This window comes from Amblyomma americanum, chromosome 9 (genome assembly GCF_052857255.1).
Source record: "Amblyomma americanum isolate KBUSLIRL-KWMA chromosome 9, ASM5285725v1, whole genome shotgun sequence".
NCBI classification, from domain to species: domain Eukaryota; kingdom Metazoa; phylum Arthropoda; class Arachnida; order Ixodida; family Ixodidae; genus Amblyomma; species Amblyomma americanum.
The window spans coordinates 100,114,692-100,133,384 of record NC_135505.1 but is presented as its reverse complement, the minus strand read 5'-3'; the positions used below and the strand labels follow the sequence as shown (position 1 = coordinate 100,133,384).

The following is an 18,693-nucleotide window of genomic DNA, read 5'->3' as shown; positions in this document are numbered from 1 at the left end:
AACTCCTTGAGGGTATTGGTAAGCGCTAGCAAAATACAGAAAGGGACGAACACACAAGAGACGAAGCGCTTTCTAGCAAGCGGTAATTGCCCGGAGATACATGAGTACATACAGATATCAAAGTCATATCATGCGCAGAAGAGAGAAGAGCACAGTGCGCTAACTAGAGTGCTAAGAAGAAAGAAAAACATAAGAAATAAAAAACTAATATTCAAAACCATCCACACGTGCGCTTAGGACAGCCTGAGATTACTCTTCTTCAGGTGGTCTAATTCAGTTCTCCCTAACATGACCGAAGGCGAGCTGCCGCATTGGTTATCTGAGTTGAGTTGAGTTGAGTGGTTGTAAACTACCGGTGGGATTAGCCTTGCAGTTGCTGCCGGCAATTGCTCCACCGTAGCGACACTTAAATAGAAATCACAGAAACGCTGTCCGCAAAAACCCAAATAGACACTCCTGAGGTCACCATGTGGAGGCCAAATCCGTGTCCTGCAGGTAAAGTAGAAGAAGGCGAGAAGCATCCCTTCTACTCGACTGGCTCCCGCGCGGGAAAACAATGTCCTGAAGAGAACTGTGAGGAAGTCCTGCCTTCTTGAGGGATCCGAATAACACAGCCCGTTCCGCGTTGTACAAAGTGCAGCACAAGAGGTAATGTTCTATGTCACCACACACACCACACGTTGAACACAATGGTGACAACGCTAGGCCAGTCTTATACATCCACGCCGGCGTACGAGCAGAATCCGTGCGAACGCGGTGCAGCAAAGTGGCTTGGTACCTTTTGAGACCCTTGGTCACACATGGCTGATGAGGAGAGCTCCACAAAGAACTGAAGTGGCACAACACCACATCTCTGAACAATTGCTTGACTTCATGAGGGACTCCATGTACTGGAATCCCGGAGAGAGCTGTATGGGCGAGGTTGTCTGCTATCTCGTTGCCTAAGATACCTATGTGCGAGTGCACCCATTGAAAACGTATAGAGAAGCCTTTGATATGGAGATTCTGCACCAAACGTAGGGATCTAGGACTCAAGGCATCAGTGGGGAACCCGTACTCTAACCTTTTAAGGGCAGATTTTGAATCCGTAATTATGACAGTAGGTTGAGGCGTACAACACCGTAGCTTCTTTAGAGCTGCCTCAATGGCAACGCTTTCGGCCATTGTGGAGGACACGACTTTAGTAAAACGAACAGACCAATCATACTTCAAAGACGGAATATGAAAAGCAGCTGGACTAGATCCTCTGACCTTGTCCACAGAGCCGTCTGTAAAAATTTGAAGATGACTGGCATATTCGGTCTCAAGATGTTCCAGTACGAGCGAACGCATTGCCGCTAAAGGAGAATTCCGCTTAGCGCGAACGTGGGGAATTGTCAATAAACAATCGAGGCTCGGAAAGGACCAAGGTGGCTTCAACGTCTTAGGTCGATCTCGAAGGTCGAGACCCAGAGAACGAAGAGTATTTAAAGCCAAGTACGCCCGGGACTCAGATCTCTTTCGAAGGCGCTGTAGAAGCGCTCTCCCGGCAACAGTCTCTCTGAGGCGGCCAATTTGCAGCAAAAGTCTTTGTGAAGCGGCTAGCCGAAGAGGTTTCGATTGAGAATCATACAGTACTGCATTGTTTGGAGCAGCCTGCGGAACGCCGAGAGCCCTCCTTAGTCCCATTCTGTGCAAAACCTCAAGGCGTTCCAGCTGCGATACCGAGGGGGAAATTAAAGGGAGCTGGTACATTATGCGGCTTGTCACCAGGGCATCGTGAAGCCTGATCATTGAAGCAGGATGGTTTCCCTATTGCTCACTAGCAACTCTACGAAGCACATTGAGACGCGAAGATAGTGAAGCCACAATCGAGTCCACAGCTCGTCGCCACTGTAGACGTGAGTCAATAGTGACGCCCAAAAAACGTATGTGGTTAACCTGACGAAGGCAAGACGGATCAAGGTCTATGCTCAGCCGCGCATACCGTCGTCCCCTACCTGGAAACAGGACGAAGCCAGATTTTTCCACCGAGAGAGTCAACCCAACACCTTGAAGGTAACTTTTAACTGAAAGCACGGCCTGTCGCGCTAATAGAGCTAAGCGTTTGTGTTGATATCCGGTTAACCAAAGACAAATGTCGTATGCATATATCGACATATGGACATGCCTACAATGTTTTTGCACTTTTGCAGGAAGACCAGCCATGACAACATTAAAGAGCATTGGGGACAGGACACTACCCTGAGGTACCCCTCGCGATACCGCCCTTTCGGAGCTCATTGTACTGCCTAACCGCACTCTAAATTTACGATCACAGAGAAATGAGTGAATGAATCGCAGAAGATAGCCCTGTACGCCTATGACCTGCAGACTATTCAGTATTGAGCTCTGGAGGACGCTATCATAAGCCTTTGATACGTCTAGGAAAATAGCTAGTGTTGAAAGTGCAAAAGCACTCTGATGTTCAATGTGGCTTATCGAGTACAGGACGCTATCTTGCGCGCTTAAACCTGTGCGGAATCCAGTCATGCATGTTGGTAGTGCCCTTCTATCCTCAAGCCACCAAGACAAACGCTTACTTGCCATCTTCTCCATGAGCTTAGCCACACACGACGTCAGCGATACAGGACGATACGAGGCCGCGTCTGTCATCTCTGCTGGCCTTCAGCAGTGGGACTACACAAGCCACCTTCCATGAAGGGGGAACGTCACCAGACTCCCACACTCGATTGAGATAGGTTAGGAGCATCTTCCGGTGTTCCAGAGGCAGGTTCTGTAACATGTGATTGGTAATGCTGTCAGGACCTGGTGCACAGCGACGCCGCAGGCTGCGGAGCGCTGTCTGTAGTTCTCGAAGTGTGAATGGGGCGTCCATAACAGACGGAGACGTAGCAGGTAGAGCGCAGGGATGAATGCCTGGTCTGGAAATTACAAATGCATCTGCAAATTCCTCTGCCAAGCACACGAGATGTTTCTGCGTGCGCAATGCAAGCGCCTCGAAAGGTTTACTCGGACGAGAGCCACCAGCAAGACTGCCAACGACAATCCAAATTCTCGTTATCGGTGAGAAAACAGTCAAACTAGCGCAAAAGGATGCCCACTGAGACCTACAGAGCATGTTCGCATGACGTCTAATGGCAGAGTTGAGCCTGTTGAAAGTTGTCTTCAAGGCTCTGTCGTCCTTCTTCCGCAACAGTTGTCGCTCCGCCCTTCTGCGCGCTGCGCAGAGGTTCCTGAGTTTTAAATCCGGAGTCGGAAAATGATCAGGTAGCTTGAGCGCCGTGGTAGCAGCCATCTTAGCATAAATCATTTTGTCTGTCACATCACCGGAAACACAGGCTAAGTGCTCCCTGTATTTGTCCCAATTAACAACATGGCAAATTTTAGGACCACGCAGATGGAAGTCGGCAGTAAACACAAATATCGGGTAGTGATCACTTCCCATTCGGTCAGCTCTAGTTGACCACTGCACACGGACGTCAGGTGAATGTAAGGTTAGGTCTATAGATGTGGGTGAGGTTGGAGGCTGAAAGAAAGTGGGACTTCCGTCATTGGCCACGCACAGGTCCAAACTGTCGATGACTTCTACAAGTTGGCGTCCGCGAGGATCTGTGTTTCTGTCACCCCAGGCAGGGTGGTGGGCGTTGAAGTCACCGCAGATGATTCTGGGTGCTGGGCAGCTGTCACAAAGTTGCTGGAGAAACAAAGCCATATCGACCTTCTTCCGCGGGGACACGTATACTGATGCAATGGACAGAGTTCGGAAGGCGATCTGAAGCAATATGGACAGCGAAAGCTTCGACAAAAATTGCGCTCAAAAAAACATCTCCCGCTCAAACATTCTTTTGTTCAGAATTGTTAGGTATGGACTGGGAAGGAATACTTATAATAAAAAACAGTATGCTGGTCTGTTCACTGGACTAAGCGTTAGATGCAGAGAAAGAGACAGCAGGTGCCTTCTGATCGCCACTGCGTAGTTCTCTAGACTATAGAAATTCTTCATCTAAACAAATGAATACACCGTTATTCTCAGGTAATTTTTTCTCCTCTTTGCAGGACGATTACGAAGAGGAGCGAGGCCAATGGGGCAAAGGGCTGCAATTCTTTCTTTCGTGCCTTTCTATTTCAATTGGCCTTGGCAACGTATGGAGGTTCCCAACGCTGGCCTACGAGAATGGTGGAGGTAAATATCAATTCAGGTGTAAGAAAAAGGCACTGGCGGGTGGTGTGCCATCTACGTGATGTAAGCCCGCATCCTGTCATCAATTTTTAGCAAGTAATTGTATGGAAGTCAGCGCATGACAGCAGCCACTAAAACTGCTGAGCAAGTGGCAGCGTTTAGTGTTATGATGAAGTATTTTCCTGGTGCTGACGCGGCATCTATAGTTATTCATAAAACGCTCAGTTAAGAGCATGCTAAGGTTTCCTACGAGGAGATCTCGGCCTTGGCTTTTTAAAACGTGCCAGGAAGGTTAGTTGCTTCTGTTGTTGTTGTTGTTAGCCTATCAAAAGATGGCACATACCCACACTGGGGGATCGGCCAAGAATCGGGTGGCTATTCACCTGAACGCAGTTGCTTCTGCATTGTCGTTTCCTCGCTACCGAAAAATCAACCTTTTCTGCTCATGTTCGTGCAACTGCAGTAGTTTTGACCATCAAAAAAGGGAGTGCGGGAGATCAGGTGCTGTAGATGCTTTGTCAGCACACGCCGTGAAGAATCCTATGCTAGTTTCTTGCACAAGCTAAGAGCATGCAACGTAAGGGCAACATGGCCTGACTGCGTTGTGGTGCAGAAAGCGGCGACATGTGCAGCACAATTCAGGTTCTTCCTGACAGTTTTTGTGAAAGGAAGTTTTTTAAATGGTAACCGCCTTTAGAGCTTATGGCAAAATGCGTGGAGGGAAGCCTATCATATTTAGACGCTTATTTTTTGGCGCCAGAATGCAAGAATGGCTTAGCATCAACAGCCCATACTGTCCATTTTTTATTGTTCGCAGAGACCGACGCGTCTGGGTTCATTGACGGGCACGGGTTGCCCAGGTCAATCAGGCTTTAGGTTTTAGAGTTTATAATTTTTTTTTCACAAGACAAATAAATCCGCCTTACGTGTTCGCATGAAGTGTGGCGGAAGTAGTACTTACCATGCTCGCCAACACTACTTGATGCTTTGTGATAGGTAGCATTCGCTCTTTCTCACCTACGCACTTGCAATGAATGTTTTTGCCGCTCTCTCTTTTCCGACATGCACAGTATTTCGACGCTCAGGTTGCCCCCCACCCCCCTTCTCACATTCGTCGGGTTAAGCAAAAAAGTCACAATTACACGAAGTTTTCCTGACGTCTTCGGAAACAAATAAAAGAACAAGAGTTATTTCCTTGCACGTTTTGTAACGTTAGTTAATATTTGTTGAATTCCAAGAAAGTAATGAAATCGGTAAGCCAGCGGGGATGTTCTTTTTAGAGTATGATTAAGACAGCAACATTTTTTCTTTCATTTTCTCGTATTCATAATCTGGAGTGAGTTAATTTCTTGTTGATGTTTCTGCAAAACGCCTTTTTTTCAGGAGCTTTTCTCGTTCCTTACTTCGTCGTGCTTTTCATTATCGGCAAGCCTGTGTATTACCTAGAACTCGCCATTGGGCAATTCGTCGGCGTGGGCACTGTGAAGCTGTGGAAATGCGTGCCTGGATTCAAAGGTAAAGTAATGGGCCTCAGGATCAAGTTTTACCACTGCCTTGCTTGTTTTCATGACAGTTCTTTCCAGGTAGCGCAGTTGACTTCTCTGACCTGCAGTCAGGAGGCCTTAGATTTTCTGTAAAGGATTTATATGCATCCTCACAGTATGAGCTTTGCAGACTAGCCTGTTCCTTTGCATCAACAATTTCCTTTATCCTATTCCTTTTTATCCCAATTCTGGTTATCCCCTCCGCATTTGCATCCAATACATTGAATGCGGGGCTCCAAGAAACACCTGCGTGATTCTATTCCCTGGAGCGTACAGTACCATGACTTCCGGTTTAACCGTGCTACCTAGCTGCAGTTAGTAGAAGATATTTCATGAGAACGAAAAAGAGCATGATTAAACACGCATATTCTGATACACCAATTTCCTACTCCCACTGCTGAAGCCTGTACAACCAGCAATGCCTAGTAGTCCAGGCGAGCTGCTGAATTGTCCTTGGTATGCCTGGACATAGGGGCTCCAATAAATCACCAGAGAAGGCTTTTCATGAGCGTCGTTATTTTATACATTCATTCACTCATTCATTGATTTATTCATTAATTCATTGTCATGGGTTCTGTGGCGCGATTTTTATCCCAGAAATAAAAGTAAAAAAGACGCCTCTAGCACAGTTTTACAGCACATCATCTTCGAAAGCGTAAAACTGCAGCTAGAATTCCCATGAAATCATTCTTTTCTTTTAAGCCAATACTCTACCGCAGACACTGTATTTACCATTTTTCGTTGCTGAAAATGGGTTTTCAGTAAATGAAATGACGCAGTAACTGCCTCAGGTATCTCGGCGGACATCTGAACCGCGCCGTAAGGAAGGGATAAAGTAAGGAGTGAAAGGAGAAAAGAATAAAGAGGCATCGTAGTGGAGGCCTCCGGAATAATTTCGACCACCTGGGGATCTTTAACGTGCACTGACATCGCACAGCACACAGGCGCTGTTTGCGTTTCGCCTCCATCGATACGCGGCCGCCCTGGTCGGGTTCGGAACGGGGTATTCCGGCTCAGTGGCCGAGAGCGCTAACCACTGAGCCACCTCGGCGGGGCAGTTTGTTATCTTTTAGGTCAGGTCTTAAGATGCTTTGAGCCAAAACTGATGCTGGAAAGTCTACTATAAGAGCCGACAGGCAGAACCGGATATTGGTGTTGTTTACAGTTGTGAAAGCTAAATTACGTGGCATGCATTCCAGCCGGATATTAATAGTCCGGGCGTAGCATGGATTGGGCAAAGATTTTTTTCTGTTTTAACTTTCTTCCATCCGCCATGTAATCAATTCCACTTTAACAATTTACGGAATTTCAGGGTTTCCGAAGTTAGTGTTAACAAATTCGTCCAAGCAGAAGCTCGAATCCTGAAAAGAATATGAAAACCCCCCGGCATCGTTTCCGATCGAAATATCCTCCTGAAAGAAGTTAGAGAACAATGCGGTGCTGCCAATGATGGATGAGCAGCTTTTTTTTCTCAGAAAAAGAACTCTGCCTAAATGGCGAAATGGCCAGACCACATAGCATTTCTGCTGTTTTAACAAAAAAGCAATGCAAAATGTTTGAAGGAAAAATACGCTCTCGGAAGATATCAGAATTTGTTAGCGTTCTGCTTTGTTCGCAATTTTTTTCTCGAATTTGACGTCTTCAATGTTTTTCAGCATTAGGTTGCTTCATATGTGCAAAAGAATCCCGAAGGAGCCATACTTAATATTTTGCTATTGTCTTACGAGTGTTGAAAGCAGATCAGGAAACAAAACGCGATCATCCATTTGGTTGAGCTTAAAAATATCGTTTTTTTTTCTTGAGACTATCTGCAAGAGGCTATGCAGAAGAGCTCTGAAAATGCCAGCAATGCTGAGGAACTTTATGCCCACGAGGACGCAGAATTAAAGCAATAACAGCAATAGAAAATGTAAGCCTCTCATATCTTACATTGAACTGAGACGAGCGAGATTTGTATTACCTTCCTTTTCGACCAACGAAATATCAGTCGACAAAAAGTTGGTTTTGTGTGAAACATTGGAACGGCTTTGATTCCTCTAAACGCCCAAGTGATGAAAAGGCGCACACATCTTCATACTTGAAATGTTCGCCCTCTCTTCGCTGCTGGAGAACTCGCACACCTTTGTTCATGATGGCAATGCTTCTTTACTCTATGCTTGCTCAAATTAAAGAAAGGCACTCACCTTTAGTTTCTACCCCCATTAGTTTCCCTTTATATCTGTGTGTAATTGTTGGCTTCTATGCCAAGAGGCAATAAACAGCGCTATTCAATTGTTGCCTTCTTTTTTGTAAAAGTTGATTCTCAGTAGTGAAACCATAGATACACACTCACTTTTTATGAACACTCAATCTTATTTCTCTATTGAGTATTTCATTCTGTTCTGCCGTAATTGATCATCCGTAACCAGACTCGCAAAGTATAAATCGACATACACTTCAGGTCTTCATCCTCGCTGAACATGAAACCGAAACTATGTAAGAATGTGTTGCCTATAGTCGGGCATAAAGCGGTAGAGGAATAATCGGAATGCTCTAAGTGACCGGTATTAACCACCGAGTTTATTTTTAATATTTCTGTTAGTAATAAACCCTGAACGGGTTGCAGCAACAAAATCTTAACTATTACTCAGCGTAAGATACGGCAAAATTGAGAAGCGTTTATTTCACAGAAACCTCATTCCTAAAACCGTTTACTGAGCTACTCCACAGGAGTGTGTAAGTGAAAATTTTTAATTGAAATTCATTAAATTACATTATATTATGCTATACATTTTATTAATCGTTTTTATTCTAGATGTTTGAAAACTTCCAATCGAAATCAATTGCATTACATTATATTGTTACTTAAATAAGTTATATCACCAGAGCACCACAGCGGCTTCTCTGTTGGGGCTGTGCTCCCAAGTTCTAACCTCAGACCAGGAAAAATTTTTCTCCAGCAGTGAAGTTGCTGACAAAACTGTATAACTTTTCTTCGTGGCTAGTAGGCTGCGCTTGTGTGGATGCTAACCAGCAATTACTTCCTCATTATGATTGAATAAATTATCCTAGTCCTAGACCCTGGTTTTCAGACTATCTAGACTCTTCGAAGGAAAATGAAGATAGGAGACAAATAAAATATCCAGGCGGATATTTAAAACCATTTATTTTCACGTTTCTGGCCAAGGATGTAGGCGCTTTATATCGGCAACAACACAGCAATATCACGGCTCTGCGCAGCATCCTGTTCACAGCCTTGTAGAAAACAAACTGCCACATGCAATATAGTGCGACGCGCTTGACGAGGCGATGCCTAGTCTATTTGGTTGGCATCGCTGACTACGCAAAATAGGAGGAGAACGAGGTGGTTGGCTGCGTCTCGTGCTCGGCAAGCGGGCCCAGCTGGTTTCAGACGCCCGTCGTGGTCTCAATAAACCCCCGGTCGTAACATCTTGGTGGAGGTGCTGGGTTTACAGGTTCCCCGAATACGGATCCCCAGCTTCACATTCGCTGAAGTGGTCGCATTGCTGGTCTGCCCCTTTCTGTGCCCATGATGTCCCTGGACGGCGACGCTCCGAGGTCTGTGCACAGCAGTTCGTGGCAGCATTACCGGGAGCCACGGTCGTTCGCGGGCCCATCCAGCGACGACGTCGGTGAATGGCTCACCCACTATTTATGCCTGAGTCGCTACAATAAGTGGAACTACTCCGCCCGACTTGCCAGCGTCGTGTTTTCCCTAACCGACACAGCCCTAACGTGGTATGACATCCTCAAGATTCTTTCGCGACGTGGGACAGCTTTGTAGAGGAGTTCAAAAAGTGCTTCGGTGACTCAGTCGCGAAGAAGAACCGGGCTGAGCAAGCGCTTGCGCAAAAGGCTCAGCTTCCTGGTGAGACGTGTACGAAGCACATTGAGGAAATCGTCAAATTATGCAAGGTCGTCTCTCCTGTCATGACAGAAGAGGACAGAGCTGGCCATTTACTTGGAGTATTCGCCGAAGACGTCTATAATTTTCTTATCGGAAAAGAATGTCTCGAGTCCGTGTCCGTCGTCATCCAGCACTGCCGCACTTTCGAGACATTTAAAATGCGTCGCGTCACACCGAAATTTGGCCGTTTGGCCGGGGTGACGACGGTGGTAGCTGTAGACACAACATCGTAATGTGATCTGGCTTCCGCAATCCGCCAGATCGTTCGCGAGGAGTTGACCAGGTTGCTAGAACTCACACAGAAATCCTCAGCTCTCCCTCTTGTGTATCCCTCGCGCCTTACTCCGCCAGCCGCCGTTAACGCAGCGGACTTTGAGGAGCACCAGGTACCCTGAGGGCTGCGGCCGAGCAGCATACCGCGATCGCCCCCGGAACACCGGTCCCTCTTTTGCAAGCCTACGCCAGCCACATACGACGAGAACTTTTGGCCCAGTCCTTCGTATGATGACTACTTGCCGGTGCAGCCTGTTGCTGGTTTCTCTCTTGTGTGCCACCGCCGTGGTAAACCCGAACACATCTCGTGATTTTGTCCCCGCCGACGGCAGCCATCCCGTTACGGCTCCTCTACCTGTTCTTCGCGGCCGGATTTCCAACCCGTTCCTTCTTGGTACCCATCCTGCCCGCCTGATTCCGGCAACCCATGGCCTGCAGAAATGCGCAATCGTTCGCCGGCATCGGATAGAAGTGTGACTCCGCCTCCCACTTTCCGCACTCGTCGATCTCTATCACCCCGACACCGCTCCTCCTCGCCTCCGCCGGAAAACTAGTCAGCGCGACCCATGGGGATGAGGTAGCTGGGTGTCTGCCGCCAGAAGAGATACGCCTGCCAGTAGTGATGTTACGGAACAAAGTGCATGCGCTAATGGATGGTGCACCTGTGATGACCATATCTTACACCATACAAAGTTCGCACATGAAAATCGAAAGCACTTTCACGTCAAAGTTTATTGGAGTAAATTAGCATTTTCGATTATAAGAATATTGGGTCCTAAAACATGGCGTATTTCTTCCTCAGCATAAGGTTCTTTTGTACTTATGGTGGAAAGGTAGCTTTGTTGTTCTCGTAAAAGCGATTATGTATTACCTTTTAACCTTAATCACTGATACGAACTATGCTTTTAGCGGCTGTGCTTATTGGTTGATTGTCTAACGAAATGTTCTTACAGACTCAAATGAAAGCGCTATTTGCACAAATCCTTTATTTAATAGATATTCGAAGGTACTACACTCGGCTTGTTCGTAATTGCATTTCTGTCACACCCCAAGCAGCAGAAGTTATTGGCCCAACATTGGAACCGTACTGGCAAAGCTGGCCCTACAAAGGATCAGGATGGGACCATCCTGTTGCAGTATTGGGCCGATGACCTGTGCTGCTTGGGACTCGTTTTTCTCTCAACGTGTCTCCTGCGCTCAGAAAAAGAACACAACATTCTAAATTTTACTTTAGGAGCCATCGTTTTCAACGTTCAGTACGTAGAAGCTCTTTTCTGTAATGGCTGTAAACAGCGGGCTAACTATTTCGTGCAAGCGTCATTGCCATAAGCCAACCCTTGTGGCCGCCACGTCGTTCTTCTTTCGAATTCTGCTGTTTCCTTTTTTCCTTCCTTCCAGATTGTCAAAATTGGTTCTCAATAGCCGTAATATTTTATGAACTACTCCAATTGTTGCAATTTTACGCAGCCTGAATGCCCAAGCAAGCTTTTATGTTTAGATACAGGTTAAAACATTCTTCAGAGATTATTAGACCAGAATGGGCAACAGTTCCTGCTTCTTAACCGCGATAGACTATAGCACTGCCGCCGCTATATGGCGACGGCTCTCACCAATGCATTTAAAAACTCTTCATATGAAACCGGAAAAAAAAACAGATCAACGAGGTAAATTTCATCGGGAAATGTGACACGCATTTCTGGTTTTAAGCCTTTCTCAGTTTACAACCCAGGATACGCTTCTGCTAAACGTCATCTCGTGTTGGCGTTTCGACGAGTTGCTGGCTCTGACGTTACTCAGTCCTTGACTCGCATGCAATTCTTCCCCAGCGAACAAGCCGTTAAATGTTTTGTCAGTACAGGTATTACAAAAGCATGTGCTCTTAAACGAAGCGGCTTCCACCGGTGTCTCTTGGCAAGGCTATATTCTTTCGTAATAACGATGTTTTAGACCTCTAGCTGTCATCGGGAATCTCCAATAGTTTCGTGACATTCACGTCCACGTCTTCATCAATGCGGCCACAATGTCGAGACCACAATCACATATAAGAATAATGAGAATAAAAGGAGAGAGGACAGCGAACTTCTTACAAGCGATGCGAAGCAATCGGACTAGATTTTACGGGGCATCGTCCGAATGCCACTTCTGTCGACAACCAGTCATAGACGTGCTGTGCCAGCCCAGACAGCAGCGAAGCAGCTCTCAGAGACTCGTTCCTTTACGGTGTGCCGACGTGCGAGTTTATTTAAATACAGTGGAAAACACCAGTGGAATGACTCGTCATAACAGACGCGATGAAGGCACTGCCATCGTTGAAATGCAAAGGCGTCCTGCATAAACTTGGGCTTGAACGTGGAGCGCAAGTGTTACGCACAGGCTGGAGCCTGCAATATGCGCTCCAGTGGAGCCTCTACTTGCAAAACAAGAATAATTCGCCGATCGAAAATGTGAGATTCTCCAGGACCTCGACGTTAGTGACTGCGACGCGAAGAAAGCACGTGAGGTGCTCCAATGCCCCGAGGTGCGCATAAGAGTATGAGCGTTGGTAGACTTTGTACAATTGCTGTCTCCGCAGGAATGTCAAGCTAATCATGGCGCCTGCTAACCTCCGTCGTTAAAGGACGCATCGTACCGTTGATCTAACAAGCTATTTTTCACTATAAATGTGCTCTGGATCCTCGCGGCTGTACGAACAGCAGCGCTAGTTAGGTTGCTACAAAACGTGCGGTCCTATCACAAAACTTTCACGACAGCTGGGAGGTTTAAGTGAAGGCGTATATGCTGTCTACATGTGAGCGGCTTCGCAGGCGTGCAGGACGCGTGAAGCGCAGGCGAGCGCGTCGGGCTCCAATCTCCAAGACTTTCATCATGCGCGCTCTTAATTTTTGTCTTCTGGTGCTAAAGAACTGTACAGTATTGATTGATCACGATCACATATCTGCGCTCATGTAAACCTATGGGGATACAAAGCAGCAGCTGGAGCACAGTGAACGGCTCAAGCACATGCGAAGACGCCCTCGCAAAAAGCTTCGACAAGTTCCCGACCCTCCCTCGCGAACAGCAGTGACCTCGGCCCTTTGGATGTTCGACGTGAACGATGTATGTTCGCCCTGCATTCTTTTTCTACGTGAGCGTGCTTATTCTCCGTTTGTTTTATGTTTCAATCACAGCCCCTTTTAGCGATCCTTTCGTCGTTAGTCTCGTTGGTTCATTTGCCATCTGCGACATTCGAAACAACGCAGGAAATTACTGCTCGTCTTTAATAGCTCACTGCTTCTGGGCGCATTGCGCAATGGCCTGCCTAGTGCGACTGAAGTAATGGTGCTTAAAAAAAATCACTAAGCGAGACGATCATTATATCTTGTGCAATTGCTTGCCGCTCTTCGTTTAGGGGAGCTCGTAGTTCGGGCTGTTGAATGGGCGCTGGTCTACACTGCGTCATCATTATAATCACCAGTTATTCTTGATTCCCTGCCGGACAAGTCACCGTATGCCGCTCTTACGCACTTCCCGCCTCAAAGGGGCTTGTTTTCCAAATGTTTAGTAGGGCACTCAACGCACCCTTCAAGCTATGCACTTCTGTGAGGAGGGGAGAGCTGCTGCGCTTGCCTATCAATGACCTTTGATTTCTAGGTTTGTAGTAACTGCTATATGCGGCTCAAAAGCAGAATATGTGGCCAAAAGACTTTTGACCAAGACTGCACTTGCTAACACTTGGCCAGGCTGGACGCGCATTTCAATGCACTCCTAATTAGGAGCCCTGCGGGCCTCACGTAAGACGTTGTATCAACTGTGTGCGCTGGCCCTTCCACTTCAGAACTGACCGAGACGCTCTCGAACGGCAAACTGCTCGCATTTGCCATCTCAGTCACGCTAACAGTGGCAGCAAGGTGGCGCGAGAAGCAGCCTGCCCATGCCTCCAGTGGCTGACGCTAGAGGGCTTTCAACGGCGCCCTCCCTAGGGTACCTCAATGCCAGTGCCGGGGTGGAGACAACTTCAGCGGTGCCGCCATATTGAATCACACGGGATCAGCGGCGCTAGCATTTGTAACGGCGCTGTTCGTGCTCTCGGTGCGCTTCAAAGTGCTTTAACTTGAACGACCTTTTGCAGCGAGAGCTACACTAGGCTACCAGTCGAGCACTTCGCGGTTCACGGGAGAGGCCACTTGTGATTCAATATGGCGGCGTCGCTTAAGTTGTCTCCACCCGGGAACGGCGGCGCTGGCATTGAGGCACCCTAGCCCTCCCAACAGATACGGCCTACGTCAACGCTCTGCTAAATTTCAATTTTATACTCTCCATGTTTTTTTAGTAATCGCATTGCCAGGATTCGCGGGACAAGTGATAACAGTATAATCCCTGGTAATGTTAGCAAACGTCAAGTGCCATGCAGTAGCCACCATTTTTGTTTGACTAAAACACAAAACACAAAAACCAAAACAATGTTTGTCCTGACAAGATATATTTTACAGAGATTTTACATAGTTTCTGCGAGTCCTACATAAGTGGGATGAATTTGGAAGTTGCTTGAACTGGGAGGAAAAGGGTGGGGGGGAGGAGGGTGAGACACCTGTTCATCCTTGGGGTAACCTCCATTAGCAGCTAACGGTGTAAATCTTGCTACGCTGCGTAAGTGGCGAAACTCGGTGACAGCAAGAGAAACGGTTGTCTGTTAGGCTCCTTAATTACTTACGCTGGGCTACACATCTCTCAATAGTTAAGGAGCCTAAAAGTTATAGTTATAAAAATTAACTATTCAATATTAATTAAGCAGCCTGATAGCACGTTGTAACTGCGCTCGGCTCTACTACAGCGCTGATAATGCTACGACGGAAAAAGCGCTCTTCGAACTCAAGAATCGTTTTTTTTTTAATTGTGTAAACTCTTAGGTGGCGCACCCTGTACAGCTGTTGCTGCAAATAAGCCTGTCTCTAAGTCTCTAGGCTGTGAATTGGCTCGTAATTGCCAACCCAGAGCAGGCACTGAGCTCTCCTTATGTGCCCTGTCATGCCCATTTTATGATGTAAGCTCTGATTTTTTAATAAAATATCCGAAGCTACACAAGAACGTTAATATTTAAAAGTATTGTCGTTATTTACGTTAGAAAATTTATGGTCTTGAGGAGTGCTGTAGCAAGTGCGAACTGAATAACGTTCGGTATATTCCTCTTTCAATGCTGCTTCCATTTATTTTAGGTTATCAATCGTACGCGATAAAATTGCTGGGTAGTAAACAGTTACGTTTATACCATAACTTTTATAGCTGACAGTTCAAAAGTTACACGCTATTCCTTGTGAAATGCACCTGAAGTAACGGTACCTCCAAAACTTATTAGCGTGTAATATTTTCGCTGCAATTATACAATAATTTTCCGTTCGCGTTTACGCTCGTCGGAGAGTACAGAAGGACAAAAGGGCATGAAAAAAGGTCTATAGACCTGCATTGTTTTACATTTCCTAGAGTAATGCGGTCTTGCTGTAGGTGACAATAAGGTTGATCAGAGCTTTAACCAGTTGCTACTTTTTTCAGGCATCGGCATTGCGCAGGCTGTGTCAACGTTCTATCTTCTCGTCTCATACAACTACATAATGGCCTTGTGCCTCTTCTACATGTTCGCCTCCATGCAAAGCACGCTTCCCTGGACCCACTGTGATCCCGAGTGGAGTGACGAAAACTGCTTCCGCTACACTTCGGTTGGTTCCTTTTCACTCCATGAAGCGTTACCCGACAATATATCGTGTTAAAAAAATCAGTCAGGTGGTACACAAAAATGTACCAATTAAGACTAACTCTCTTATCTGCCCTTCATAGATGGCGATAAACGTATTCACTTTGTCAAAACACTTGCACTCACGCAGGCATTACGCAACCAAACTACAGAGCGGTCATAGGTAATGGTACTGCAAAATGTCTACAACGCCTGTACAGCGACCATTGTTTCAAAGGGAAAGTAATAAATCTCAATCAGAAGTCTAAATCCCAATCGGGAGTCATCCAGGTGGGCACGGTCTCTAGACTACTAATACATGCGCGTTTACAAACGTTATAGGCAGAGCTATAGAGCCATACAGACGCCGCCATAGCTCAGTTGGTGGACCACTAAACGAGATATACAGAGGTCGCTGGTTCATATCCCACTGGCAGCTTATGGTTGATTTCTTCTACTTTGTAATCAATTATCTCTCAGCCATCAAATGATTCTACTGCATTCATCAACAGCGAAAATTAAAACAAACATTATTCCCCTATTCCCCTATGATTTCCGTGGTTAAACTCCCTTTTGGCGTCCTCAATGCGTTTGCTATACGAACCCCTGATTTACCTACTCTTGTCTGCTCCGGAGGGCCGTATGTGGTGCTCTGTTAAAAAGCATCAAGGCATGAATTTATAGCGCGGCTACTGTTCTGCAAATTACAAACTAAGCATGCACTTTCACAGCTTCTAAAATATAATACGACAGGAAGCGTCTCCCAGCAACGGCAGAAGCTGTTGAGGTCAGTCTGCCATTCCAACCCAGAAAGACAAGACATCAAAACTTCGATCTCGTTTATCTTCGTTAGTAATAGGTGGTGCGATCTCTCTCTCATGGGAGTTCAGTTCTAGTGCGGTTTTCGGTTACATTTGCCACCCCGCAGTAAGGACTGGAGATTCTTGATCGTGTGCAGGGTCTCTCCCAAATACTGACATTTCTTCTAGTCGAAAACCTGACCTGCAGCGGATCCAAACACCTTGCAGGTCTGAAGAACTTCCAAGTATCAGATTTTTCTAAACGTTCCGAGCCGCCGTTCAGAACGCGTCTGCAGAAACGTTCTCAATTTGCTCGTTGTTCGCTTTCTCTATTGATATGTTTGCCGATACCAGTACGTCCAGAACCTGGAGTGCAATGTCCGCCCTTGCTTCCAAAGCAGTGAAACCTGATTCTAGAGTTTGTAGCCTACTTCGTTTCCTGAGCACTCCCGACCCTCCAGCGCCATCCTCTGATGGTTCCACAGCCTTTCACTTCGGCCATTTACATTCGGCATTTTTGCTGTGGCGAGTGCTCTCAGTGTGTTCCTCAATCGCTGACTTTCAATAATCAACTGCCCTCAAGCACGCTTTAAAGAAAGGGCGTCTACATCTACGTAAAAGCCCGCATGATTGTACACTCGCACAAGATCCTTGGGCGTATTCTTGTTCAAAGGGGGACTTGGGAGGAGCCATACTGGCCAACAGCGCAAAATGTTGTTTGCGGCTGAGGGTTTCACATGCACCGACGTCAAAGTTTCCAAGTCGCTTTGAAACAAATGCAAAGTTTAAAGCTGCTCTGTCAGTTCTGTCTCGGCGCGTGCAATGTAGTTCGCTTACCGCTGATGTTGACTTGGATCACTAAGCCGTCCAGGCGCTTCCTTTTGTTTCCGAAGGGTCCGGTGCGTCTGCGGTAGCGATGCCACAGCAGAAAGCTTATATCCTGGGCGTTTATTCGCTACTGTCAATAAAGGGTGTCAGTTACACGAATGTTCGCGTCAGAGGGCGCGGGCCCATCGCAGTCAGGCAGCATCTCCGTGCTCGCGCGTATGAAGTGTGCCGATGCGTCAGCGCAATTTCGTACCCACATTTCCTCTTTAAAGAAAACTCTGACAAATCAATATTCATAATCTCTTATCCCTCGTTCATACCTCTAGGTGCGTATGGAAAAAAGTTATGGATAGCAGCCCCCCCCCTAAAAAAAAAGAAATAATAACCGGCTGTTAAAACACAATCCCGCGAAAAATTCATTTCATTACATTAAAGACCAACGTTTAGAATTACATAAGGGGTGGGTACATATATTTTGGTAAACAAGTGCTAACACAACGAAACATGGTTGGTAAAATTATTGGCAAAGTTGGATGAGCATGTGATGGTTGCGATGTCGTTGGGTAGGTCGTTCCAGTATGGTGCAGTACGGGAAAAAAATGATGCGGAAAATGTGGTAGTTCGGGCACAAGGTAGGGAAACTTGAAAATGATTACGAGTGCGATGAGATATGCGGGCTGAAGGGACGATATAGGATGCGCGGCCTAGTGAACTATGGAAAAATTTATGAAACAAGCAAAGGGTGGCAATGCGGCGACGAGATGATAAGGTCATTAGGTCGGATTCAGCTTTCAACGCTGACACACTGATGTCGTAAGAATATGATGAATGAATGAATCTGGCTGCTCTGTTTTGCACATATTCGAGTGCATTTATAAGGTAAGCTTGGTGCGGGTTCCAAATGGGTGAGGCATATTCTAATTTTGGTCTGACAAGGGATTTGTACGCTAATAACTTCACATGTTTAGGGGCTTGGCGGAGATGACGTCTTAAAATCCAAGTGTTTTATTAGCGGATGAAATAATGTTCGTAGCCTGTGTGCTCCAGGACAAGTCGCTACACAAGGTAATGCCTAAGTACTTGTATTATAGAACTGGGTGTACAGGGACGTTAGCTATGACGTATGGGAAATGAAGTTGGTTGCGGCGACGCATGAAGGACAAGATTTTACATTTTCGAGGGTTAAGTTCTATTAACCAATTGGCACACCATTCCTGGATGCGGTTAAGGTCGTGTTTAAGGGATGTTTGGTCAGAAGCGTTATTAACCTTGCGGTAAATTACACAATCATCGGCGAACATGCGAATATTACTTGATACATGCGTTGGTAAATCGTTAATATAAATTAGAAACTGAAGCGGACCGAGGAAAGACCCTTAAGGGACGCCTGACGTTACTGGGATAGGTTTAGAGTTGTGGTTGTTAACGGTGACGTACTGTGAACGGTTAGTCAATAATTCTATCAATTACGAGAT

At 46.3% G+C, this 18,693-nt stretch overlaps 1 protein-coding gene across 1 annotated transcript in view; it reads left to right on the top strand.

The window, feature by feature from the left end:
* Positions 1 to 18,693, top strand: part of LOC144103536 (sodium-dependent nutrient amino acid transporter 1-like) — a 38,232-nt gene that overhangs the window by 2,403 nt on the left and 17,136 nt on the right. Inside the window, exons 2-4 of the mRNA XM_077636231.1 lie at positions 4,039 to 4,165; positions 5,546 to 5,677; positions 15,413 to 15,576. Of these exons, the coding sequence (XP_077492357.1) occupies positions 4,039 to 4,165; positions 5,546 to 5,677; positions 15,413 to 15,576 (423 nt within the window). The remainder of the gene's footprint in view (positions 1 to 4,038; positions 4,166 to 5,545; positions 5,678 to 15,412; positions 15,577 to 18,693) is intronic.